The following is a 25,959-nucleotide window of genomic DNA, read 5'->3' on the forward strand; positions in this document are numbered from 1 at the left end:
CTACTAGCTAGGGATTTTGGGAGTTGTAGTCCAAAAACAGCTGGGGAACTAAGTTTGAGAAACACTGGACCAGGCCATCATCCTGTTCTCAAAGTGGCCTACCAAATGCCTCTGGGAAGCCCGCAAGCAGGACCCAAGAGCAGTAACACTCTCCCTAGTTGTGATTCCCAGCAATGGGCATTCAGGGGCCTATGGCCTCCAAAAGAGGATGTAGATCACAACCATTGTGGTCAACAGCCATCTTAACAGGCGACTGTCACATCTTGTGGCAGTGAATTCTATGAGTTAATTTATGCCATGCATGAAGTAGATGTTTTGGAGGCCCAGGGAACTGGACCCTAGTTTCACAAAGAGCAGGGCAGTAATATTTACGATTATGCATGCTAATCAGGATGAGCTAAGTGAAAAGATCCTGAATCTGGTTCCATGCTGCAGCCACAGGATTTTAAGAGCTTCCCAGTGGCAACCACCCCCACCCCCTGCTTCTCATGCTCTGTTCTACAGCATAGTAGCGATGCCCCCCTGCAGTGTAGCACCCAGTGCGGCCAAATCGGTTGTGCATTCTAAAACTGCCTCTGGTGTTCCCATAAGCCCAAATGCTTGCACATGGCAAAAAAAAAAAAGACATCAGAGACAACACTCAAAAGCAGCTTTCCCATTCTGCTGCCCTCTAGGTGTTGCAGACTTCAACTCCCATCAGGCTCAGCCAGCCAGCTAATGGCCAGGGATGATGGGAGTTGTAGTCCAATGACACCCAGTGAGAACATGGTCAGAGACAGCTGGGAATGGGTGAAGGCAGAACCGCAATGCTGGCTAAAGCAATCAATTCATCATTAATAAATACATCACTTTATTTTATTTTCTTATACAGAGAAATATTATTTTCTTCAAGGTGTCTTTTTTAAGCTTTAAAAAATACATTACCAATCAGGTCCCATCTCCCTTTCCCCACCCCACCCCACTTGCTGCTCAAGCATATAACCAGGATGTCACAGTATTCGTGGACATACACACCCCAGCTGTCTCCCAGAGCCTTAGATGCAGCCAAGGTCCAAGAGCACTTGGTGCCAGCTTGAGGAGCACACCCAAAATCAGGAGTGGGAAACCTGATGTGCCCCAAATGTTGCTGGACTTTCCCTCCCAACAGTGGCAGCAAACATGGCGAGTGATCTGGGGTGATGAGAACTTGATCCCAGCAACATCTGGGGGCCACAGGGTCACCATCCTTGCCCTAAAAGATATACTCCAAGTACCTATTTAATCCCACTAGATCTGATTGGAGGTGTGCCAAGGGTGCCTGTATGAGCATGCACATACATGCATGCGTGTGTGAGTATATACACACACACATACAGATAGAAGAGGAAGTCCAAGTTTGGGGACATGGTTCCCAAAGAGCAGTCAAGAGTAAATAAATAATCTCATGTTTGCACCAGAACTGATTGATGCTTCCCAGCAGCCAGATTGTTGAAAAAGAGCTTTGTCCCAAGAAGCTTTCATATAAAAAAATTCCCCTTAAGCAAAAGTCGGCCATTGATTCTATAAAAAGCATTGAGTTTTCTCCAAGTTATTCTTCTCCCTCTTTTCTCTTAGAGAGAGAGAGAGAGAGAAAGTGCAGTTAATTATTAACATTTTGGCTTCACAGTTCTACGTGGATCAAACGCCCTTTATTTAAAATAAATTTAAAATGATAATCCAGCAACCTCAGGAGTGGAGTTCACAGCTCTTTTAAAAAAGAAAGAAACAGAGGCCGGGTCCCTAAATCTTACGGACCCCTGGGCAGCACTGGAGGACTTGGTGGTAGGAAGCCAAACAAGGACATCTGTGTGGCCATGCCAAGGCCACTGGGGCCTAAAACGCAGGAAAAGCTTTTCCCTTCTCGGACTACTTATCCGTGCTGGGTTTAAGACAGGAGGGGAGACCAGTGGCCCCCTTGGGACATTAGTGGACTACAACTCCCATCTTCCCTGAACATTGGTCATTGCTTGGGTTGGGCTGATGGGAGTTGTCGTCCACCAGTGGACCACAGGCTCCCCATCCCAGGCTTCAGAGAAGGGTGGCAAATCATATAGTCAATGACGGGTGATGACAGACCAACTCACTCCAGTTTACTTCCTTTACCCAGGAAGGTACATCTAGAAGCAGTAGCTGCATAACCAGTGCCAGAAGGGTTGCATGGACAGTTACTGTGGAAAGGAGAAAGCTTTGCTCACCTTTAGCAGAGCATCACACAACCCCTTTGCCCATCTAGTTGCCAACCTAACAGGATTGTATCCAATGCAGCTGTTCTGCTTGTGCAACAAAACTTCTCCTTCCTCTCCTCCCCATTTGCAGCCCCCAGGGTTACTGGGACAAGTACATCTCTGCCTAGATTATACCCACTGATTGCAGGGATCTGATATCTGTTAATAGCACCATCACCCACCTGTGAATTGTGAGAATCCCAGATGAAGTTCAGAAGTGTGCCCCAGATCAGGCATTTACTGAAACAGTGACCATAGAGGAAGGGGAAGGGGGGGTATCTCCCCTGCCCCTGACCTTCACCTGAGATGGTCAACACTACTTTCCTAATATTATCTTTACCCCGCCCTCCCTCCCTCGCACGAGCAAAACTGCGACTTCAAAACGAACAAACCTTAGTAAAAGCTGATTTCTCAGCAGTAAAAATTCAGTCCCAAATATCCCAAGTTAGGAATCACTGATAATTTCTTCTGTTCGTATGCAGGTGGGTAGAGGAGGTGAGGATTAGGCAATCCAGATGAGCATAATGTATTAAAAATCACCAGGAATTCAGGTTCAAGTTTGCTCGGGGTAGGGCTGGAAGACTTCCACCCTGCAGCGGCCATCTCAAATCACCATTATACAGAGCAGACTTAGGAAGGGGGTCTACCGCAAGAGCTGTAAACAAGAGTCCTCTTGGTAAGTCCGTTCCAGGAAGTTGCGCTAATGTTTCAGCCATGGGTGAGCCTCAAGGGACGCTTTGCTCCTGTCTCCGTAATCGTACAAGAGTTCTTCGCCGGCTTTAATGTCACGGGAGGCGACCAGAATGAGGTGGGGGGTGCCGTCAATGTCATGAAGTTTTGTCTGACAGTTGCCGCATTTGCTGTGATTGATCAGCCTTCCGAGACGGTGGGTCTCTTTTGTGGCATCAACACTAGAGCAGAGAAGAGAAGGAACACTAAATCAAGGAAGGCACAATTTCTCTAGTGAAGCCTTGGGTCCCTAGATGTTGTTGGGACTGCAATTCCCATCATCCCTGAGCACTGGCCCCGCTAGCTAGCAATGAGGGGAGTTGTAGCCCAACAACCTCTGGTGGCCCAAGGTTGGGAAGAGCTGCTCTAGGCCAATGGTTCTCAAACTTGTTTCTCTGGGCCACACTTTCAGAATAAAAATTTGTGCATGCCACACTTATTTTTTTTTGTTGATAAGAAATACACTGGAAAAGAAAAAGAAAAATTCCTAGCTGTGCTTGACTTATGACATAGAACACAACTGCTTTATACTGTGATCTTGGGAAATCCAGAAAGTATAGAAGAATGCAGCTACATAAGAACATGAGACATTCCCAAAAAATTATGATAAACAAGCCTCTTAAATATGTACCTTAAGTATGTACACAAACACAATGAGAGGTGTAAGCTTGCTTTTTCCAGGTACAGTGGTACCTCTGGTTGCAAACGGGATCCGTTCCGGAGGCCCGTTCGCAACATGAAAAGGCCACATCCTGAAGTGCCGCGTCTGTGCACGCGCGTGACGCAATTTGGCACTTCTGCGCATGCGTGTGCCGAACCCAAAAATAACCCGTTCTGGGACTTCCGGGTTACGTCCGTAACCTGAAAAGACGCATCCTGAAGCGGACGTAACATGAGGTATGGCTGTAATCTCATCTATATTAGGTCATAATTTGAGTGAAACAGACTCATCTCATCAACACAAAGAAGCCTCTCTCTTTTCTGATCTTCTATATTTGTCAGAGTTGAAAATCCCTGTTCACAACAATATGTCATGGAGAACTCTAGAGTAGCCAATGCTCTTGAAGAAAAGTGTGAATACTGTTCCTGGTTGTGTATCCAAAAGATGCTATGCTATGCTATGCTATGCTATGCTATGCTATGCTATGCTATGCTATGCTATGCTATGCTATGCTATGCTATGCTATGCTATGCTATGCTATACTATTGAGGGACCCAGGTGGCACTGTGGGTTAAACCACAGAGTCTAGGGCTTGCTGATCAGAAGGTTGGCAGTTCGAATCCCTGCAATGGGGTTAGCTCCTGTTGCTTGGTCCCAGCTCCTGCCCACCTAGCAGTTTGAAAGCACATCAAAAGTGCAAGTAGATAAATAGGGACTGCTCTGGCGGGAAGGTAAATGGCGTTTCCGTGTGCTGTTCTGGTTCACCAGAAGCAGCTTTGTCATGCTGGCCACATGACCCGGAAGCTGTCTGCGGACAAATGCCAGCTCCCTCGGCCTATAGAGCGAGATGAGCGCCGCAACCCCAGAGTCGGACACGACTGGACCTGATGGTCAGGGGCCCCTTTACCTTTACACCAGGCACGTCCAACAGGTAGATCGTGATATCACTGGATGTCTGTGGTAGATCACTGGCTCCCGTCAAAGAAGCTCAACAACTTTGACTCCCCTAAAAAAGCTCAACAACTTTGACCTGAACCCCTAAAAAATGGGCTTTCCTCCCTAATAAAAGCTCAACAACCTGAACCCCCCAAAATGGGTTAGATCACTGCCTCTTTTTAACTCTGTGAGTAGATCGCAGTCTCTTGGGAGTTGGCCACCCCTGCTTTACACTATACTATGGTACCTCTGATCAAGAACTTAATTTGTTCCGGAGGTCCATTCTTAACCTGAAACTGTTCTTAACCTGAAGCACCACTTTAGCTAATGGGGCCTCCCGCTGCTGCCGCGTGATTTCTGTTCTCATCCTGAAGCAAAGTTCTGAACCTGAGGTAATATTTTTGGGTTAGCGGAGTTTGTAACCTGAAGCGTTTGTAACCCGAAGTACCACTGTACTATACTGTACTATACTGTACTATACTGTACTATACTGTACTATACTATACTATACTATACTATACTATACTATACTATACTATACTATACTATACAGTGGTACCTCTACTTCCAAATAACTCTAGTTACGAATGTTTCTACTTACGAATGGAGCTCCGTCTGCCATATTGGATGCGGTTTAGATAGGATTTTTTCTACTTACAAATTTTTAGATAGGATTTTTTCTACTTACGAATTATTTCTCCCAATGCATTCCTATGGGATTCGACTTACAAATTTTTTCTACTTACAAATGTGCATTTGGCACGCATTAAATTCATAAGTAGAGGTACCACTGTACTATACTACGATGAAATGTTTAAATTGTCCTTGAATCTTTCCACCACACTTGCCTCACCCTTTGAGAACCAGTGCTCTAGCACACTGGTGGGAAAGTCTGCAGCCTTCTGTATGACATTGGAACACAACACCCATCAGCTCTGGCTGAAGGGAATTAGAGTCCCACAACGTCAGGTGTACCCCATGTCTCCCATCCTGGCTCTGTGTCATGGGAGCCATAGGCAGAAAAAGCTCCCAAACTACTCTAACATGGCCTGATTCTCAGTAAATATTTTGCCAGGATAAGAGGGAAATATGCCCCTTCCATTTTCATTCAGGACCCCCCCCCCCTCCCAAATATCTCCAAGCCAAGGAAAACCCCAAGCATGAAGCTGTCTGAAGCAACATTACCTCACCCTCCCAATTAGGGGTAGGGACTCTGTGGCCTTCCCAATGTTGTTGGACTACAACTCTCATCATCCATGACCACTGACCTACTGGCTGGGGCTGATGGGAGTTGAAGTCCACAGGCTCCCCGGCCCTGATGTAAGATGCATCTTCGCAGAAGGAGTGGAGCTCACCAGTATGTTTTTCTCAAGTACTGGAAGTAGTACATATAGCAGCCAGTGGATGGGTCTTGGGCATACACAGCTTCTCGCTTCTTGGCATCCGTGATCTCAATGAGGTCCCCGTGATATTCGACCACAAACTCCCCTCGTTTAAAATGCTTGGTTGCAATGACCCCTCGCCCTTTACCATCAATGAAGTCAATCTGCAGAGAAGACGACGACATGTTAACCTACCCGCTGTAGCTATGGGCTTGTGGGTCTCCCGTGGGATCTCCCCCGTTCTATCTTTGAGGAGCCGATCCCTGTTAACATATTATTCACCGCTTCTGAGACTTCCCAAATTTCTAAAATAGATTACTGCATAAGACATCAAACACTCCAAAGCTCTGTGGGGAACCGGCTGCCTCCAGTTGTCGCTGGACTACAACTCCCATCATTCCCAACCATTGGCTGTGCTAGCTAAGCCTGATGGGAGCTGGAGTCCAGTGACATCTGAAGGGCACCAAGTTGGCTACCTTGGGGTCAGATTTCTCTTTCTTTTGGAGAAGAGGTCCAGGGACTCTGGCCCTAACAGCACCATATAACACTATGATGCCGTTCTACATAGTCATAGCTTACCCAAAGACTCCTGGGAGCTGTAGTTTGTTAAGGGTGCTGAGAGTTATTAGGAGACACACCCTGTTTGCCCTCACAGAGCTAAAATTTTCATAGTGGTTCAACAGCCAATTTTTCTTCCTAGGGAATTCTGGGAACTGCAATTCTGTGAGGGGAATGGGGGTCTCCTAATGATTCTCAACACAAGGGCTAGCCCACCCATGAGGCAAGGTGGGCTTATGGTCTTGGGCAGCAGGGGCAGCAGTTCCAGCCTCCAAGGAACCCATTGCCCACTGCTGCTGCTGCCACAATGGCAGCAATGGCTGTGGTGCCCTCCTTGGAGGCTGGAACTTCCACCTCCTTGGCAGGACGCATAGCTGCCAAGTCTTCCGTTTTCCCCGGGAAATCCCTGTTTTTCCAGCTGTTCCTAGCTGAAAAAAACGATTCCCCCCCCCCGGTTTATTCTGGCGCGGCGTCATTTTGGAACTGGGCGGAGCATGCTCAGAAGAGACTTTTGATGCCGCTCTGCCCCGTTCCAAAATGGCTGCAGTGCAACCTCTGGCGCGGCGGCCATTTTGGAACTGAGCAAAGCAGCATCAAAAGTCACTTCTGAGCATGCTCCGCCCAGTTCCAAAATGGCGGCAGCGCTACTTCCGGTCTGCTATTTCCGGCCCGGTCCCTTATTTCTCTGACAGCAACTTGGCAGGTGTGGCAGGACGCCCCCCCCCATGGCAAACAGGCAAAGAGAAGGTGCTGCCAAGTCTCCTCCCACCTTCCTTCCCAATGTAGATCTTTACCCCCCCCCCCTCATTCCAGATGTAGATCTTCCTCACCCCCTCTTCCCTGGCAGGGTGTCTTGCCATTTTGTGGTTTGCTTCAGGTGCCAAAATGTCTTGGCCCAGCCTTGTTCAACCACCATTCCCTGGATTCTCCGAGGGAAGTTTAAGGGGTGGAACACTGCTTTAAATACGCATTGCTGGCGGGGCCTCTGTATCAGAAGCAGAACTGCACATGGGGAAGGCCCCAGAAGCGGTTCCACAGGCAAGTGCTGTGTGCCAGTGGGTCCTCTGACCCAAGGACATCGCCCTACTGTCCTCAGAAGATTTCGCCACAGAGCCCTTGGCGCAGCCAGAGCTTCCCCTGCCCTGTCAGAGTAAAAGGCTGCCCTTTAACAGAAAGCCGAGTTTGCGGCTGGGACAGAACTGCTGCCTCTGTGTGGGGCTCAGTCCAAGGCTGACTGTTGCTGCAGCAACACCCAATCTCCTCTCTCTTGTCACAGTCGGCCTGAACCCAGCACAGAGCAGTTGCTACCTCACTTGAAGTCAGAGAAGGACAGTATTATGATTATTTGCATTTATTAAATCTATTAGTTGCTTTACTTTGGTAAAGGCAACAAAAAAAACCCTTTAAAATCTTTACATTACAATATTACAATAATCTGTTGTAATACTGTTGTTGTTGTTGTTATTTAGTCGTGTCCGACTCTTCGTGACCCCATGGACCAGAGCACGCCAGGCACTCCTGTCTTCCACTGCCTCCCGCAGTTTGGTCAAACTCATGTTCGTAGCTTTGAGAACACTGTCCAACCAGCTCTGTTGTAATACTACAAACAACTAAAAATAAATACCTCCCACTTGGGGTTGGGGCGAGGTTACATTAAAAATATCCTACCCAGTACCCCTGCTGTATACTAATAGCGAACTCACTCTCCACAAGGGAATCCCAATAGCACCTGGTGAACTGGGATTTGCAACTGTGCCGCTTGGCACTGATGGGAGTTGTCATCCAAACGGGTTGGGGAAGGCAGGAATGGGGAACCTGTAGCTTTTTAGTAGCTGCTGGGCTACAGCCTCATCACTCCTGCTCATTGGTCATGCTAGCTAAGGCTGATGGGAACCATAGTTCACCCGGAGGTTCACTGGCTGCGCCCGCCTGCCCTTAGAGGACAACCACTGCCAGCAGTAGTGCCATGATGCTGTTGCCGTTACCTGCATGCCATCTTCTTTGCCGCTTTCTATTAAGTCATCTATCCGTTTTTTCTCCTCTATCTGAAAAGAGATCAAGAAACATAGCAATGCCACTTGGAAGCACTACCTTTAGAAGAATGAGCCTAGGGCTGTGATCCCATGCACACTTTCTAGGGAGGAAGCGCTGCTGGGCACCACGGGGCTTACTGCTGAGTAGACATGCAAAGTGTGCACAGGATCACTGCCTAAGTGCTATTATTTAGAAAGTTCCTGAAGACTTGCTCCCAAGCAAACATGATGAGGGATACAGCATTTAGGCAAAAGGGTGTGCAACCCTAACACACAACCACACACTTACTAGGAAGTCAAACTAATCACAGCGAGACATGCTTTTACATGCTTTCATGTAAATGCACATAGGATTGCTACTGCACAACAATGAAATAAAACCTCCCTTTTCATATAACCATTCCACAGCCCTTATTTTGTGTAAGTTCAGGAATATAATTACAATACACACTGAAGCAAAAGTCTTGGGCTTAGTTATATGCATGAAGTGGCAAAAAGCTTCTCAAAGCCTCATATCTTGTCTCTGGTGGAGAACCTAGGATGTCCCAAGGTTGCTGGACAACAACTTCCTCCAACTTGGGCCACTGGCCATGCTGCCTGGGGCTAGTGAAAAAGGCTTCATGAATAAATAAACAAACACAATGCAGCTTATGAACAAAACTTAAAATCAAAAGTCTGAGGCCACTAAAATTTGTAATGCTGGATCAGTAATCTTGGGGTTCTGCTCATGTGCTCACTGGGTGAAACTGATGGTACTAAATTTTTTTTCTAATGACTGCACTGGTGAGCACATGAGACAGGGCTTTCCCAGTGGTGGCCCTTAAGTTGTAGACCTCTCTCCCTGTTATCATTTGTATGGCTCTCTCAGGTTCTGGCATTCAAAGGAGGCCTAAAACCATAAAATTTTCTACTATTGCCTTTAAGAGACCGCTGATGATCTAACTCAGCAGCTCCCAAAGTTTCTCTCTGTGTATGTTGCTTTGCTAGGCTTTGCTTGGCCCCCAAAAGTGACTAATAAGCAAGTGGAATTAAAAGAAAAGAAGGGGCTTCCGGTCTAGCGCCAGCGCCGTCCGGTGGGGTTTGCTTCGAGCTCCGAGGCAGCCCGTCTTTGCGAGGGGGGGGGAAGCAGCGGGAGCGACGCTGCACCCCATAGAACCCAGTGTCGAGCGTCACTGGGGCAAATGCTCAGCGGAGCCCCAATTCCGACTCCCTAGCTCGCCGGTATGCCCTAATAAGAGCGCCGGTGCAGGAAAGGTTGTAGTCGTGGGGGCCATCTTGAGCATGATCGTTGCCCTCGCGGAGAGAAGCTCCGAACCGGAGGTGGAGAGCGCTGGATACTTTTTAAAGAAGGACTGAAAAGATTGGGAACTGTGAGTAAAAGGACCTAAAAAATTTTTAATTGACTTTTAATTTGGAACGGGGGTGAGACTTAAAAACGGAAGCCGATCTTCCCCCGCTGATGTAAAGAAGAAGCAGTAAAAGGAGAATTACCCGATGCCAGGGAAAGGAAGCTTGCTGCCTAAGCAATTCCAAGGATTAAAAAAAAAAAAAATTCTCCCCCAGAGGCAGGGCAAAGGGGGAGAACTGTATTAAGGCTGGAAAACCCCTGCAAACAGTGGAATCTAAAGAGACAAGCCCCTCCCCCTCCATTCCGAAAGCGGCAACCCGGACATAACAGCAAGCGGACGGGGAGGACATAAAAGAAATAGTGGAATGGACTTTTAGAGGAATGGACTTAATGCATCCAGTTGGCAGAAATCGGTACAGTCACAATTGGTGACCACTTCCTGTTATTCAAGTTCTGCTCTGTCCTTGAAGAGTTGGTGAAAATGTCAACAATGGACTATGCACCTGGTTTCCAGAGAAAAGTCATGAGACTCTTGTGGGAAATAAAAATCAGCATGGATAAGACTCAACAGCAAATGGAAATAATAAATCAGGATGTACAGAAACAGGATATAAGTGAATCAACAGTAAAAGAGGAGGATAGGACACATGAATCGAACCATAATTCAATCAAAGAAGACGAGGATGGTGCAGATATGCAAGATGAGAAAGATCAAATTGGGATTTGGAATACCCCCCCTTTTGAAGGGGTGGAACAAGAGCTGTTTGAGGAGAAGAAAACGCACAAGGAAAACAATGTGCAAACAAGATGGGAACATTGGGGGGAGGCCAGAGACATTTGGGTTGTAAAATATGTTAAGAAAGGGGAGGGATGAAGGAGGATGGAATATATATTATTTACTAGGATGGATAAAAAGGGATTGAAAACTGGATTGCTGACTTTGGAACTTGTTGGAATGGAAGGGAATAGCCGTGATCGGGGGAGGAGGAGGGAAAATTGAGAATAATCGATAAATTAAAGATTGGGAAGGTAAAAAGGATTTAAAATATAAGGATGCCCTTGGAAGAAAATTGTGGCAAGGGAGGGAACAAAATTGTATGTTTGTTAGAATTAGGATGTAATAGTAATTGGTAGCATCAGAAAGATGGTTTAGGCAAGATGATTTGTAACGGTTGGGTGCTTTCCCCCACTTGTCGGTCGTCCCCGGGCTGGGGGCTCCTGGTGGCAGAGGGGGCTTCTGGGGTGGGGGGGACGGGGAGGGGGGAGGGATCCAATTGGAAAAAGAATCACTTCCTTGCCTCTTTCCGTCCTCTGGGACTCTTCGTGGCAGGAGGGGTTCTGGGGGACGGGAGAGGGAGGAGGTGAGAATTGGGAATAAAAGAGAAATTATTAAAGAATATGGATAGTATAGTAATATAAGATTGGAAAGATTAAAAATAGAATGAGGACTATGATAAGAAAACTGTAAAATATGATTCAAAAATGAAAATCAGATAGAGGGGAGATCGGGGAAGCCCACATAAAAACAATGTTTATGGAAAAATGATTAGTTAATAATATTTTTCTTTTATCTTTTTCTTTTTCTTATTTTTTCTTCTTCTTTTTTTTTCTTTCTTTTTTCTTTTTTCTTTTTTTTTTTTTTTGAGTGTGTATTAAGATTGAATAGATGGTTGGATGGATACCCACTTGCGTCCCTCCTGCAAACCTGGAGCCTCTTTGTGGCAGGGGGGGGTTTCCTGGGGTGGGAGGGAGGAGTGGGGAGAAATCCAATCATAAAATGAACCACTGCGAATGCCCGTTTTCCAGGGGATCCTCTTGTGGGAGGAGAGGGCTCTTGGAGGGTGGACAGAAGTAGGTGGAAAATATGTTATGTTTGTTTCTGTATTTTGAATGTGTGTGTGTGTTTTACTATGCAAAAATCAATAAAATATCATTTAAAAAAAAGAAAAAAAAAAGAAAACCAGAAACAAGGTGAGAGAACTGGGCTGTCAGATGGGGCAGTTATTCCCGTGGTACCAGTACCCTTTGTAAGAGTTTTCACAGTTCCTTGGTGGAGCATCTGTCTCCAAGGGGTGTTTGGGGTTTGGCAAAGTTGTTTTAAGAGGCACTACAAGAGAAGACAGTACCTGTAATTCTTTTTTGCTCTTCCGGGAGCTTCTTCTAACAGGGTAATAATCTGTGACCTTTCGGTTCTGCTGCGTTTTCCCTTGGGCTCTGAGAGAGATGGAGAAAGCCACATGAATGCCGAGGGGTTCCCCCACTCTCCTCTTAAATCAGCCTCGTATCTCCCAGGACGGAAGCATCTCTGTTCTTAGTACGCCCATGAGGTTGCCACATCCCCATTCTGCTTGGGAAAGAGTTCAGTGTCCCCTCAAAGCTCTGCATCCTTTTGGCTTGGAGATGGGGGAGGGGGGGCTGTGGCTTTTCAGAGGTTGCTGGACTCCCAACACCCCTGACCTTTGGCCATGGCAGCTGGGGCTGATGGGAGCTGGGAGTCCAACAACGTCCAGCAAGCCACAGATTCCCAAGCCCTACGTTATAACGTAACACCCAAAATCACCTTGCAATTGAAATCACTGCTTATAGAGTCAGTTTATGTGATCAATTTTTAAATGTCCTACCTCTTTCCTGTGCTATAGCTGTGATTCCTACGTTGCAGGAGGTTGGAATAGATGACCCTCCCAACTCTACAATTCTATGATTCCCCTCTTCCTCTTCTGTGTCCTTTTTATCCTCTCCATCTTCATGTTATAATTGGTTAATCCCACTAGGTGTCAGTATTGCTATGCTTAGGAGTACAGGCAACTCTCCTTTTGCACAGGGGTTACGTTCCAGGTCATCATGTGCTTTGGCAGAGCATGCATAAACCCACCCCACCCCCTTTTCCTGCCACTTCTAAGTTTGTGGTGATGCACGTGAGCACAGTTGCGTGTTCTCTGAATGCATGCAAAACGGGAGTTGCATGTACAGTATCATTGTTTTACAGTCATAGCTCGGGTTACAGACGCTTCAGGTTGCGCGTTTTCAGGTTGGGCACTGCACCGAACCCAGAAGTACCGGAAGGGGTTACCTCTGGTTTTTGGTGCTTGCGCATGCGCAAAAGCACTAAAATCGCACTTTGCACATGCGTAGAAGTGCTGAATCGTGACCCACACGTGCACAGACGTGGCGCTGCGGGTTGCGAACATGCCTCCCACACGGATCACATTTGCAACTTGAGCGTCCACTGCAATGTGTACAGACTGCACTCTAGTGGCACCTATTGGCAATAAGCAGGCATTAAAAGGTAAAGGTAAAGGGACCCCTGACCGTTAGGTCCGGTTGCAGACGACTCTGGGGTTGCAGCGCTCATCTCGCTTTACTGGCCGAGGGAGCCGGCATACAGCTTCCGGGTCATGTGGCCAGCATGACTAAACCGCTTCTGGCGAACCAGAGCAGTGCAGGGAAACACTGTTTACCTTCCCGCCGGAGCAGTACCTATTTATCTACTTGCATTTTGACGTGCTTTCAAACTGCTAGGTTGGCAGGAGCTGGGACCGAGCAACGGGAGCTCACCCCGCCAGGGGGATATGAACCACCGACCTTCTGATCGGCAAGCCCTAGGCTCTGTGGTTTAGACCACAGTGCCACCCGTGTTCCTAAGCAGGCATCAGCCCCATTTAAAAAGTGACAGCTTTATTAAGCCAAGAAAAGCCATTATACCAGGCTACAAGAAAGGAAGAAAAACAGGACTGCAGGGTTTTGCCATCAGCCCTGCTGAGAGACCATTAACATGTGGCCCTCGTCTCTTCAAATTATTTTCCGTTCCAGCTGGATATTACAAGAACTCCAAAACTAAGGAACAGTGCTCACTTTCCCTCACTCCTCCTTCAACCTCTGCTCTTCCTTCTGCGCCATGACTTTCAGATTGTAAGCAGGTGCTGCCTTATCAATTGTATTCCAAAGTCACTCTTGGAGCCGCACTTACTTTCTCTTGGAGCCAGGCTTGGTCTTGATACCTTTCTTCTGGGCTTCCTTTCTGTTTGCTGCATCAGCAGGCTCTGGAGGCAGGGCTTTTGGAGGCTGTGGGGCTTCGGGTTTGAGACTGGAGAAGGAGGCTGGAGATTCACACCCACATTCTTTGCTGTTCTGGTCCTCAGATTTCATAGTGCTGTCGGCTGCATTGCCAATATTTAGTCTGTCTGCAAATGATGGGGGGGGGGGAATGCAAATGAACATGGAAGGAGAGGAGGCTCACATCTGCTTTGCTCCATGTCAAAACAGTGCTCCAGTTTAAACATTATTCTAACCTTGGTTCCTCTACCGCACGTCTCAGAAATCTTCTCTCTTTTTGCCTCAAGGGGTGCATTACCACCCGGGAAACATTCCTCAGGCCACATGCCAGTAATAGAGGAGACCAGAGGCAAAGGTGTGCAGAGCAACGAGCTTGAATGTTACCTCTGTACAGTAGACAAGGGCTGTATCCAGTGCTAGTGGACTGATGGGATTTAACACTGCGCAAGCGAGAAATCCAGCGCAACAATTTTGTGCAAGGAGAAGCCCATTGTGCAAGAGATTGCATAGTCTGTTATGTCACAGATATTGCCAGGATGCTACTTAGGCATTCTCTAGCGCAACAGCATTCCACTGCGGCAACACTTTTCGCCAGTGGAACAAGTCAGCCTGTCAGTGACCTCAATTTAGCACCACACTGGACACAACTAGGGGCAGATTAAGACCTTTAGAGGCCCCAAGGACTGAAATGATTATCGCGCCCTCCCTGGTATGTAATTCAAAATAAAAACAACAAAGAAACCAAATTACACAATATACATTGGGGGGGGAGGAATCAGGAAAATATAACTCAGAATATTATAAAAAAAATTCCTTCAGTAGCACCTTAAAGACCAACTAAGTTTTTATATTGGTATGAGCTTTCGTGTGCATGCACACTTCTTCAGAAGTTATCTGAAGAAGTGTGCATGCACACGAAAGCTCATACCAATATAAAAACTTAGTTGGTCTTTAAGGTGCTACTGAAGGAATTTTTTTGTTTTGCTTCGACTCAGACCAACACGGCTACCTACCTGTAATCAGAATATTATATCAGTAATAAAACATATATTTATTACAACACAGGACAGTGTCCGATTCCTTTGCATTAGTTAAATTAACGTTTGTAGGATGACCCCTGGTTTAGGTGGGAATAAGTAATAAAAAAGAGAAGAGAAAAGGTGGGGGGGGGGCGGGTAGAGTATGAGCATATACTATCCCATGATGCTTCTTCAAACACCATGTTCTTTTAAAAAAAAAAAAATCTCATGCCCCAAGCATGTGCTTAGTCTACCTAATGGGTAATCCAGCACTCGATACAACCCCATGTCTCTCCCTCCACCTTAGGAATGCCCTGGATGCTAGGATACGCAAATCCTCCCTGTAAACACCAAACATGTTGGCTCGGGGTTAGGGAAGTGGCTGCTAGCCTTGCCTTCTCCCCAATGGGCTAGTCTGCTACATGTCATGCATTAGTTTGTTTATTGTCTCGCAGGTATGATGACACAGCTTCACCACTTGCTGAATTCTCTGGACTCTGGTTGCGCACCTGTCTGCTCTCGTTTGCATGTGTCCATACACTTTCCAGCATGTGGGGTGGCCCTGAACACTTTTGGCCACACCCACATCTGACCAGGTGCCCTTCCCCCTCATTCCCCCCCCCCAATTGAGCAATGTGGCCCTTGCAGTGAAAAAGCTTAGCCTCTCTTGGGGTCCGCAAGGTTTATCTTGCCTGGGCCGGATCGGTCCCGCAGAGATCCCTCCATGGGCCGGATCACGCATGCAGACGCAATTTTCAGCGTCTGCGCAGATGTGATTTTCGGCGCCGCGGAAGCAAGTCCCCGCACCGCGCTGGTTTAGCGCAGCGCGCAAGTGGCAGCTCAGTTCGGGGTGGCTTGTGGTCCAGTCAAACGACTTCTGTGGGCTGCTTCCGTCCCATGGGCCTTAGGTTGCTGACGCCTGGTCTACAGAGCTTGAGAGTCAGTGTGATTTTGAAAAGTTGAATGTAAGTGGGCTGGGGGGATGACCTGTGTTCACATCTCTGCTCTCTAGATGGATCTGGGCTCATCCTTGTGTCTCGGCTAACCTACCTCACAGGGCTGTTGTGAGGATACAACATGGGGTGGGGAAGGGGAAAGATGCAGCACCCACAGAGATGATGTAATATCACTGTAAGAAACCTCTCATGGTGCTTGTGAAAAAGCGTTTCCCCTCCGAGTGAAATCTAGGCCACGAATTTAAAAAGAAACTTACATGTGCCTGCAAACACACACACACACACCTTGATTGAAATGGGTTGGGGCCCCATTGCCAACCAAGTTGCTAATAACAACAACTAATGCTATGCTTACCGTCTCCTTTTCTGTAGCTTTCATTCCCCATTTTGCTCTGGCATTTTGCCTCATGATGTGTGGCAGAGTTTTCCTCTTGAAGTGGAGGTCGTACAGAAGGAGGTTTGTTTGGACTCATGTAGGTATAGATTTTGGACTGGCAAGTAAATATGTTCTCCTAAAAATGAAAGGGTTAACTTTTATCGTACGTACGCAGGCGCGCGAGTTTTCTTGGCACATTTTTGTGCTTCTTAAAAATGCAACTCTAAAATTGTGGTGGATAATGCCAGCTTTCTTTTGGGGGTGGGTGGGTAGGCGGAGTGGGGAACTCGCCCTAGTTTCTAGCTCCTGAAGCTGAGGTTTACAACTGTGTGTACAATTCCCAATAAAGTATCAGGATGCAACACTGGAAGAGAGAAACATGACTAGGATTCTTAGTGGCAGAGCACATGCATACCAGTCATAGCACACTGACACGGCAGTAACTGCTACTGGACTCAATGTGAATTTCTTCTACGTCATGAATTGGACTGAGCACATAAGAAAAGCCCTGCTGGGTCAAACCAAAGATCAAATCCTGTTCAGCATCCTGACACTCATAGTGGCTAACCAGGAAGCCTACACCTGGGGAATGAAGGCAACAAGCCTCTCCTGTCACATCCAGGGCTAAACAGCTGCTGACCTGCCCTGGCACCTTTTGGTGAAGTAGCAACACTACTAACAACTATCTAGTAACACTAACAATCTGCAAACTGGAGAAAATATCAGGGGCTCTACCCAGACACAACTAAGTGCACACCATATCCTATTCTACTAGGGAGAATAGAAGGGGGAGCCTCTGTGGACAAAGTGGGCCTATGGGTACCACACTGGTAACTCCTGCATTAGGGAGCACTGCCCACTAAAACAGTGGAGATTTGTTTCCAAGTAAAGATTGCACTTTCAAAATGATACAAGGGGCCAACAGTTCTATCCCAGGAGAAAAGGTCTGATTTTGTACAGCATTTAGCTTTTGAAGCAGTTTAGAAATAATACCAACCTTAGTGATAATGACAGTAGCAGCAAGTAGAGGGGGTGAAGAGAAAGGAAGAAAAATTACTCATTTTAAGACCTAGTGCTATATTTTTTAGTTTGGAGCAAGGAGGCATGGGCTCAAATCCTTGCTCAGCAATGTACTCACATGCTGGCCTTGGATTGCCAACAGCCAATTCCTTTCTGGCCTCATCTATTAAATGGGGATTGATGCAGCCTGCTTGATAAGAGTTGCCATGGGTGAACAGCATACACAAGCTGGAGTATAAAATACTCTTCATTTGGGGGGGGAGGCCCATAAAAGGCTACCATCCAGATCTGTACCCCAACTATTTTTTAAAGTTCCCGGGAAGTCCAGGGGCTCTCACCCCCGACGTCTCCCCACCCCCTACTTTAAAGGCTCTTTTTCAAAATAGGATCGCGATTTGCCATTTCCAACCTTCCGACTTGGTGGAACACCTAAGATGAACAAAAAGGCGAAGGCGGGGAGGATCACAGACCGCGCCCCGCCAGCAGCAGCAGGAGTCCATCTTCCCCCCGATTGAAGCACAGCAAATGCCCTCGAGGGGGCGGATGACCCGGGGGAAAGAACCCGGCGCGTCGTCCCCGGCTGCGCTTCCGAGCCGGGCGCGCCTGGCGGCGCCCAGAGGCCTTTCCCACCCGCTTCCGTGGCGCTGCGCTGCGCCCAGGGCGCGTTGGAGAGGCCAAACAGCCTCGCCATCTACTTTCTGCAAATGAGGGGCAGGAGAGAGAGAGAGAGACAGGGAGTCCCTATTGGGAAAGGGCGGGGGGATGATCCAACGTTGAGGGAGAGAAAGGGAAGCAGCGATCCATCCGGCTTACCCCGTTTATCCTGGTCCGGCTGGGGCCCCGCTTCTCGGCGCTCTCGGCGACCACCTCCGCCCCGCTGTCGGCTCTGCCCTCTCGAGGTCTGGACATCTTCTTCCTCCTCCTCGTCCTGCCTGCGGGTGGAGTGGGGTGGGGTGGCGGGAAGAAGCCGAGCAAACGCGGCGGTCAGAGCGCGGCGCCGCCAGCGGCCTCCAGCTCCAGCGCCGGCTCATGCCCTGAGCCCCGAGAGCGCAAGAGGAGCCGCCGTGGCTGCCCCGCTTCCCACCACCGCCATGTTTAAAGGGCTGGCCAGGCGCCTTCCCGGCCACCAGGTGGAGCCGCTGCAAGAAACTCAGCAGCAAGGGGTCGTCTCCGTCCACCCCCCCCCCCGATTCCATCTGCCTCCCACCCTGCCAAAAGCAAGCACCCTTCAGCTGCCAGGCTTCAAGCTCCTGCACAGACCAAATCGCTATTCATCCCAAGTCTCCCGCTCCCGCAAAAAGCCTTTCTCCCTTTGATTTTTCGCCCCTCTCGCACATGCATCCTAAATAAGCACCCCCCCAAACAGCGGCCCTAATATTAATTGAGAATAACCTACCCCATTTCCAGACCCTCAGATAGAGTTTCCAGCCTCTTCAAACACACACACATAACTCTGTATGACGTTCCCAAGTTACCATTCCTTCCTTCCTGGTATTTATTACAGCTTGATCAATAGCATGTCTTTTCCCCGGCACCCCCAAAACAGTCCACCTCATGCTATCACTCAGCTTCCCCCTTCACCCCCTAGAGCTCACACCTTTTTATTAGGACTTCAGATACTTTGGAAGACATTGAAGAGGCACTGACATCAACAAACATGACTTGTTTAATTTCTGCATGCCACGGAAGAACCTACAATTGTATGCATCCCCCAAGATAGCTTTTTTAAAAGCTTCTTTTTTCTTATTCCACAGGGACCCCCAGACCCCTTACAAATTAGAAACCCTCCACCCCACAGAGTTCTGCTGTCATCTGCACTTTATATGTCAAATAAATCTCTGCCCTGCCTCCGTACCTAAACACCCTCCACATACCAGCCTATAGACTGAAATATTGTGGCAGGGAAACAGATAATACATACATGTAATTGCAAAACAACCAAGTCAGGCAGCCTCAGACATTTGACATTTATCTGTGCATGTTCACTGTTAGGTTCAACCAAGGTCAGTGGAGTTTATTCTCCTCCTGTGTGTATACTAGCCATCCCTCAACCTGGTTTTGCACTAAAATTCACATTACTGATGACTGTTGGCCATACGGACTGGGGCTGATGGGAGTTGTAGCCCAAAACGCCTGGAGGGTGCCAAGTTGAAGGATCCTTGGTGTGTAGGATCACAAGTTTATTTATGTGGTGTCTTAGTCATGGAATAGCTCCTTATACCTCTTTAAGCAAAAGCAAATTACTTCCTTGGAGGTGGTTGGGCTGCAAAATCTTGGACCTCACAGACACACGCCCATGGCTGCAACCTTACACATATAACTGCCCCAACTCCACATTCTTTCAGATTTCCCAGCACACAGTACCACGGTTCACATCCTCCTAACATTTATGCAAGGTTCCCCAAATACTACTTAAGAACATAAGAGACTGTTGGATCATGTCAGTGTCCCGTCTAGTGCAGCATCCTGTTCTCACAGTGGCCACCTTCAAGTAGGATCCAAGCACAAGAGCCCTCTCCCCTCCTGCAGTTTCCAGCAACTGGCATTCAGAAGCATTGCAGCAAAGCAGAACCATCATGGTTAGTAGCCACCGATTGTCTTTTCTTCCAATAATTTGTCTCATCGTCATCTTTTAAAGACATGCAAGTTGGTGGCCATAACTATCTCCTGTGCAAACAAGTTCCATAGTTTAACTATGCAGTGTGTAAATAAGTACGGTACTTTATCTGTCCTGAAGCTTCTACAATTCACCTCCACAAGTTTAGTGTTATGAGGGAGAAAAACTTATCTATGCACTTTCTCCATGCCATGCATAATTTTGTATAAACTTCTACTGCGCCACCTCTTAATTTGCCTTTTCTCTAAACTGCAAAGTCCCAGATGCTGCAACCTTTCCTAATACCGGTAGAAGTGTTGCTCCATCTCCTTGATCATTTTCTGAACCTTTTCCAATCCCTCAGCATCCTTTTTGAGGTGATCTCATATTCAGTTATGCATTCCTTACATGCCCCCCATCACCTGAACTTCTAACCTTAAACAATTTCTAGAGGGAGATGCTAATGTTCTTATTTGTGGCTACACACCTGGAAGTATCCAAATCTTGGGGTTCTGCAGCAGGTTTGTCTGTTGATTTTTGGTACATACAGGTTTGGTCACTTACCCTGGCTGGGAAATTGACATGCCAGGTCAAAGCAGCCAGTGGCAAATTGGATCCTTTATCCTCCTGCTTGGCATCCATTCATGTCTTAAACATGATGTGATTATCAAATCAGACAACCACATCAAACTCATGGAAACATTTGGGGAATTTACTGGACTAATGACCTTAATTCACAATGTAGGCATTCTCTATGTATTAGCATTAACCTTAAGCTGCCAGTTACACTTTATTCCATGAGAATTAAGCAACTAGCTGCTGTTGATGTTTATTTTTCTTTCAAATGTTTGTTGTACAGTATGTTGTTGTTGTTGTTAGTCGTTTAGTCGTGTCCGACTCTTCGTGACCCCATGGACCAACCATAGCACGTTGTACAGTAAGTGAAAATGCAAATAAAAAAATTGCCCCCCCCAAAAACCCCACTGTTTCCAGAAGGGTGAATTAACAAAACACTATATTTTATTCTACATACAAATATTAATTGCGGAAGCTTCCACGATTTATCAATTTAGATCCTTTTCCTTTATTTAAAAAAGTGCTTCCAGTATTAAACAGCAGACTTCTTTTTTATTTTTTAAAATTAAAATTATGAAAGCTATGGATGGGAGGATTCCCCTTTAGAAGAGGCATTATCAGAAATGAATGCCTCTCCTAAGATAGGGCCCTTCAGAACTGTCAGGTAGCTATTTACACAAACTTACAGCACAAATCCTAACCATGTTCCAGGTAAGTCCTGCTGAATTCACTGGGGCATACTCCCAGCTAAATGACACTGAGATTGCAGATTTAATCAATTTTAAAAGTCATGCTGCTAGACAACTAGCACTAGATGCAGGTAACAACCACATCCCAACAACCCCCCCCCCCTGACCACTGGTCCTGCTAGCTATGGATTATGCAGGGACGATGTATCTCAATAACAGCTGGGGAACCAAGTTTGAGAAACACTGGTATAATTCAACTACTTTCAGCAACTATCCATTACAGTTACACACTGTAAAAGCTCAGAAGATATCAGAAGGACTGGTAGAATCAGGGTTGAGGGGAAGCCCCACACCTTTTGCAGTTAGATCCCTTCAAAAGTGCCATGATCGTCTAAAACTGGGGACCACCATCAATGGTTCCTGCTTGTAAGGTGCCCCTGCTCCCCACCCCCAGGACAATTTGAATTTTTCCACCCACTTTGACACACAAACCAAAAACCACATCTCCCATACTGCAGCTTAGCTTCAGTTCACTTTTAAAAATTCACTCCACAAAAGGTAGACCCCTACCCACTTCCCATCTTCGCATGCTCTTCCAAGCACTCTTTCCCCCCCCTCCCCATCATCTCTGTCCATTTGGGAGCCCATTCCTCCCATATCAAATTCTTCCCGAAACCCCATCCCATAATAGTCCTCAAACCAAGGGGGAGGAATACCTTTGCTCATGATCTCCAATAGCAAAGCTCACAGCCAGCAGCAAACGTGACAGACGAAAACCAGCAAAGGGGAGCTCCTTTCTCCCCGTTTTTGACAATCCGCAGCAAAGATGCGGGAGGATTTCCCAAGCTCTCAACCGCTTTCAAAAAAATGGATACAGTGGAGTTTTTCCTTGTCGTTCGATTGGTCCGGCTGCCCGCCGCTCACGTTTTCACGGCCTCTGGTTGGCTACGGCTCTCTTTTTGCACTTGAACCTCACAACAGCTTCCCGAGGAGGAGTGTTTAAAATTGGCGTTCGGCTGCCGCTGATTGGCGAGCGAGGGGGAGAGCAGGCGCATGATAGGAGGAGAAGGGTGATAGTAGTCCCTCCTCTCCGCGGGACTAACTCCACGTGTGTGTAACAGTTTCGAGTTATTATGTGTTAGTAGGCGTAAGTACCCAGCTGTTGTTGGACTACAGCTCCCATTATCTCCCAACCACTCGTCCTGCTAGCTAGGGTTGATGGGACTTGTAGTCCAACAACTGCTGGGGACCCAAGTTTGAGAAACACCGGCATAAGGAAACACACGTATTTGATACAAAGTGCCACAGTGTTCAAGTTGAGGCTTTTTATCCAATAAGGGGGTTTAGGGTAGCACCCTAAGGCTGTAAAACAGGTGTGGGATCTGCTAGTTTGCTTGCTCCTTTAATTGTTTGATTGTAAAAAACAACAACCCTCAAATCGGTTCCCAAAAAGATTAAATAATAACACCGAGAAAAAATTACAAACCTACTTTAAAATATGCAAAGGTTATTTTTTAATTTTGTTTTGACAGTGATACAGTATAGGACTTGTCTATAGGACAACAGACTATATACAAGAAAGAATCAATGGAGGTACAGGGAGCTTTCTACCCACATTAATCAGGAGTATGGGTGAGCCCTAAGTGAATGTCTCTTTCACCTGACTCTTGTTGGTGAATCTTGGAGCTGAGTAAAACACAATGCAGACCCCGCTGCCTTCTCCCAATATGCAGTGCATAACTAAAGAACCACAATGAGTTTGACTTCTGAGAAGACATGTAACTATGGCACTGCTGAAGTTGTGAGTATTCTTCACAAGTTAGATTATTCTTTAATAGCTATTATTTATTGTTTAATAGTTGCTTTTTATATAAAAAGTCTCAGTGCCTCAACATAAAATACAAGTTAGAATCATATAATTGTAGAGTTGGAAGGGACCGTGAAGGCCAATTCGTTAAAACAATTCAACTAATATTTAAATAAAAAAATGTATAACACAAAACACCTCAAATGTGCATCCTGTAACATAATGGTGCAAGGTGGAGTTGAGGTTAGGCTGTATGATGCCTGTATCCCTTCTAATTCCTGAATCCAGCAAGGGTTAAGATCCACTGGAGGATTCCATTGCTGAATTAGCCAGGGAAAGGTCATAGTTATCATCTAAGTATGGTCCTTAGTCTGATAAAGGAAGTGGCTTTCTGTCAGAGGGCAAATGGATGGGGCCCTCCCTCACCCGGCTCCAAGAACGACCAAACCAGAGTGCTGTCTAGAAGCAGGCAGAAGCCAGAGTGTGAGAACCAGGGCTTTCTTTGCAGCTGGAACTCACCAGAACTCAGTTCCAGCACCTCTCAGGTGGCCACCATTGCCATTCTAAGAGACCGAGGGAGGTCTTAATGGTGAGTTCCGGCACCAATTTTTAAAGAAAAATAGTGGTGAGAGCCATGCTTGAGTTCCACTTGAATCCAAGGCTGTGAGAAGCAATACACACACACACACACACACACACACACACACACACACACAAATATTGCTTCTACCAACATGTGTGTGTGTGTTGTTGCTGGTATCCGTCTGTCTCAGGAGAATCATAAAGATAACAGTCTCCACTGTTCCTCGTTCCAAGGAAACCAAACCGTGGGTGAGTGCCTGGAACCTCTGGCATCTCTCACTGTTTGGAGATTGGGATGGTGTGCAACAATATGACAAGTCCATCCCACCCCACTAAAAGATGAGCAGCACCACAGCTACCAAAGTCCTGTGAGTGAATAAAAAGATGCCTAAAATATTGAAGAATGCTCTACACCACAGAAAAAGAAAACACTGAGAACTGGCAACGGGAAGATTTCAGAAATGGAAAGGGACTTCCAGATCCAGTCCTGATCTTTTTTCCCCCATAGCAGTCAGTGCATTTAAAACACATGGCTTTCCCCCCCAAGGATCCTGGGAATTGTAGTTTGTTAAGGGTGGTGGAAATTGAAATTCTGAGCAAATGATTCTTTGGAAGAAGCCATTGTGCTATGGATGTCACCATAGTGCCATTTGATGGCATCTGCTGTTTATGCCCCTTGTGCGATGATGAGACTCCCAACAGAATCAGACAAAAGATTCTAAATAAAAACACTAGGAAATTTTTACACAGCTTCCCCCATGAGACCTTTATTGGGGAGCTTTGCACAGTGCAACACCTGCATTCACAGTATAAGTCACAGTATATGTGGTTACAATAAGATGCTCTGTAAATAGGTGCCAGATGAAAACATTATGTATTTTTGTATTTCTATACTAAATAGAAGTAATAAGAAATAGCATGTACATTTTCTCTGAAATAGGACCATTGAAAGATTAAAGGAAAGAAATTCGACTTTTGAGAGGTGGAGGGCAGAGCAACTGGGGTTGTTTTTATGCCGCGTTGGCTCCAGAAGACGAGGAGGAAGTGCAGCTACATTTAGGGAATGGGGCCAAATGCAACACGCGTTGCTGCGGATACCTCCCATGCGAAAAAGAGAACCGCGTGCGCGCTTGCGTGGTGCCTTATATGCGCACCCGGACCTCATCATGGCTCTCGCGGGAGGCACGACCCTCTCCCGTCACACCACACGAATAACAAACTCTCGCGATGCGGATGAACGTGCGACCTCTTACTCTTGCGTGAGCACGCACGGCGCCGCCATCTTTGGAAGCAGCATCACGTGACTCCCAACGGTCGTCTCCTCTACCTCCTCCTTTTTGCCCCTCCCAACGGGAAAAAAACCGGGCCTAGGCCAGCACTCGAGCCTGAAGCGACAGCTTGCGGGTTACTCCAGCTAACTACGAGCCGGCATCGGATTCATGGAAGGGGTTCGCATTTTAGAAACCTCACCCCGCGTCTTCCCCCCGCCCTTCTCTTCCCTCTTCACCCCCTCCCCTTCGCGTTCCTCTGAAGTAAAGATCGTGAGGAAACGGCGGGCCACGTGACCAAGGGACGCGGCGAAAGATCGTCCGGGAAGCCCGCCACGTGATGCGAGGGAAGGCGGTGAAGCAGCCTGTGGTGACGACGACGAGGAGAGAAAGAAGCACGCGTGCGCACTCGCGTTTCCATGGGCGCAAGGGGAAAGGGAGACAGGAGGGGCGGAGGAATCCGGGCGATGGTCACGTGGTTGCGCAGTGGAGTCGCGCGTCTCCGGGCAGAAGGCGGCGGCGGCGGCAGCTCTAGCCGTCGAGCCATCCTGCTGAGGTCACGTGGTGCAGCGTCACCCGCCGCCGCGAGCCTTTCCCTTGTCGCGCGCCGCTGCGCCGCCCCCTCCCTCCCCCTGCCCTCTCTGCGCGAGGGGAGGGCAGGCGGGCGCGCAAAGATGGCGGCGGCGAGTTAGAAAGCGGCTGAGGCGTCGAGGAGGGAGAGGAGCTCGGCGGAAGGAATCCCGGCGCTGCTCCAGAAAGACGGCCAGAGTGAGTCCCGCCTGCCCCGCGCCTTCTGTTGTGTTTTTGTTTTCATCCGTAGGTGGGGGGCCCTTCTGCTGCCGCCCCGCCTTCTCTCTCTCTGTCTCTCGTAGCTTTGCTGTATTGAAGGAAGAAGCGACCTCCCCCCCGCGCTCCTTCCCCACACGCACCTTCTCTCAGGTGTTGCTCTTGGGTCCCCTCCCTCAGTCCGCACAGGGGAACGTTTTCTGCCTCCTCTTCCCTCCCCTCAGCACACCCCAGCCTGGCTTAATAACAACAACACAGCGCAGAGCCCTGAAGTTCTCTGTTGCATTGCGGGGAGGGGGCCATTTCTTTCCCCAGCCCTTCAGGTTGAGAATAAGCATAAC

The 25,959-nt window shown here is 47.6% G+C and overlaps 2 protein-coding genes across 3 annotated transcripts in view; one reads left to right on the plus strand and one right to left on the minus strand.

Annotated features, from left to right (window-relative positions):
- Positions 1-833: 833 nt before the first annotated feature.
- KMT5A (lysine methyltransferase 5A) lies at positions 834-22,053 on the minus strand. 2 transcript variants are annotated; one of them, XM_035097558.3, is made up of 8 exons: positions 21,892-22,053; positions 18,128-18,246; positions 16,274-16,430; positions 13,858-14,071; positions 12,017-12,104; positions 8,495-8,554; positions 5,925-6,115; positions 834-3,154 (listed from the first exon to the last, which is right to left on the minus strand). In XM_035097558.3, exons 1-8 carry the CDS (start codon positions 21,899-21,901, stop codon positions 2,944-2,946), a joined length of 1,050 nt encoding a protein of 349 aa, XP_034953449.1. In that variant the 5' UTR covers positions 21,902-22,053; the 3' UTR covers positions 834-2,943. The 2 variants fall into 2 exon arrangements, 1 of the variants encoding a protein (XP_034953449.1); XR_004691399.3 differs by having other exon boundaries at positions 2,636-3,154; positions 5,838-6,115.
- Positions 22,054-25,475: 3,422 nt separating this feature from the next.
- Positions 25,476-25,959, plus strand: part of SBNO1 (strawberry notch homolog 1) — a 39,266-nt gene continuing 38,782 nt past the window's right edge. The window contains exon 1 of the mRNA XM_035098173.3: positions 25,476-25,600. The gene's annotated coding sequence lies outside the window, so the exon portion shown is untranslated. The remainder of the gene's footprint in view (positions 25,601-25,959) is intronic.

This window comes from Zootoca vivipara, chromosome 16 (assembly GCF_965207765.1).
Source record: "Zootoca vivipara chromosome 16, rZooViv2.hap1.1, whole genome shotgun sequence".
In the NCBI taxonomy this organism is placed as follows: Eukaryota; Metazoa; Chordata; class Lepidosauria; order Squamata; family Lacertidae; genus Zootoca; species Zootoca vivipara.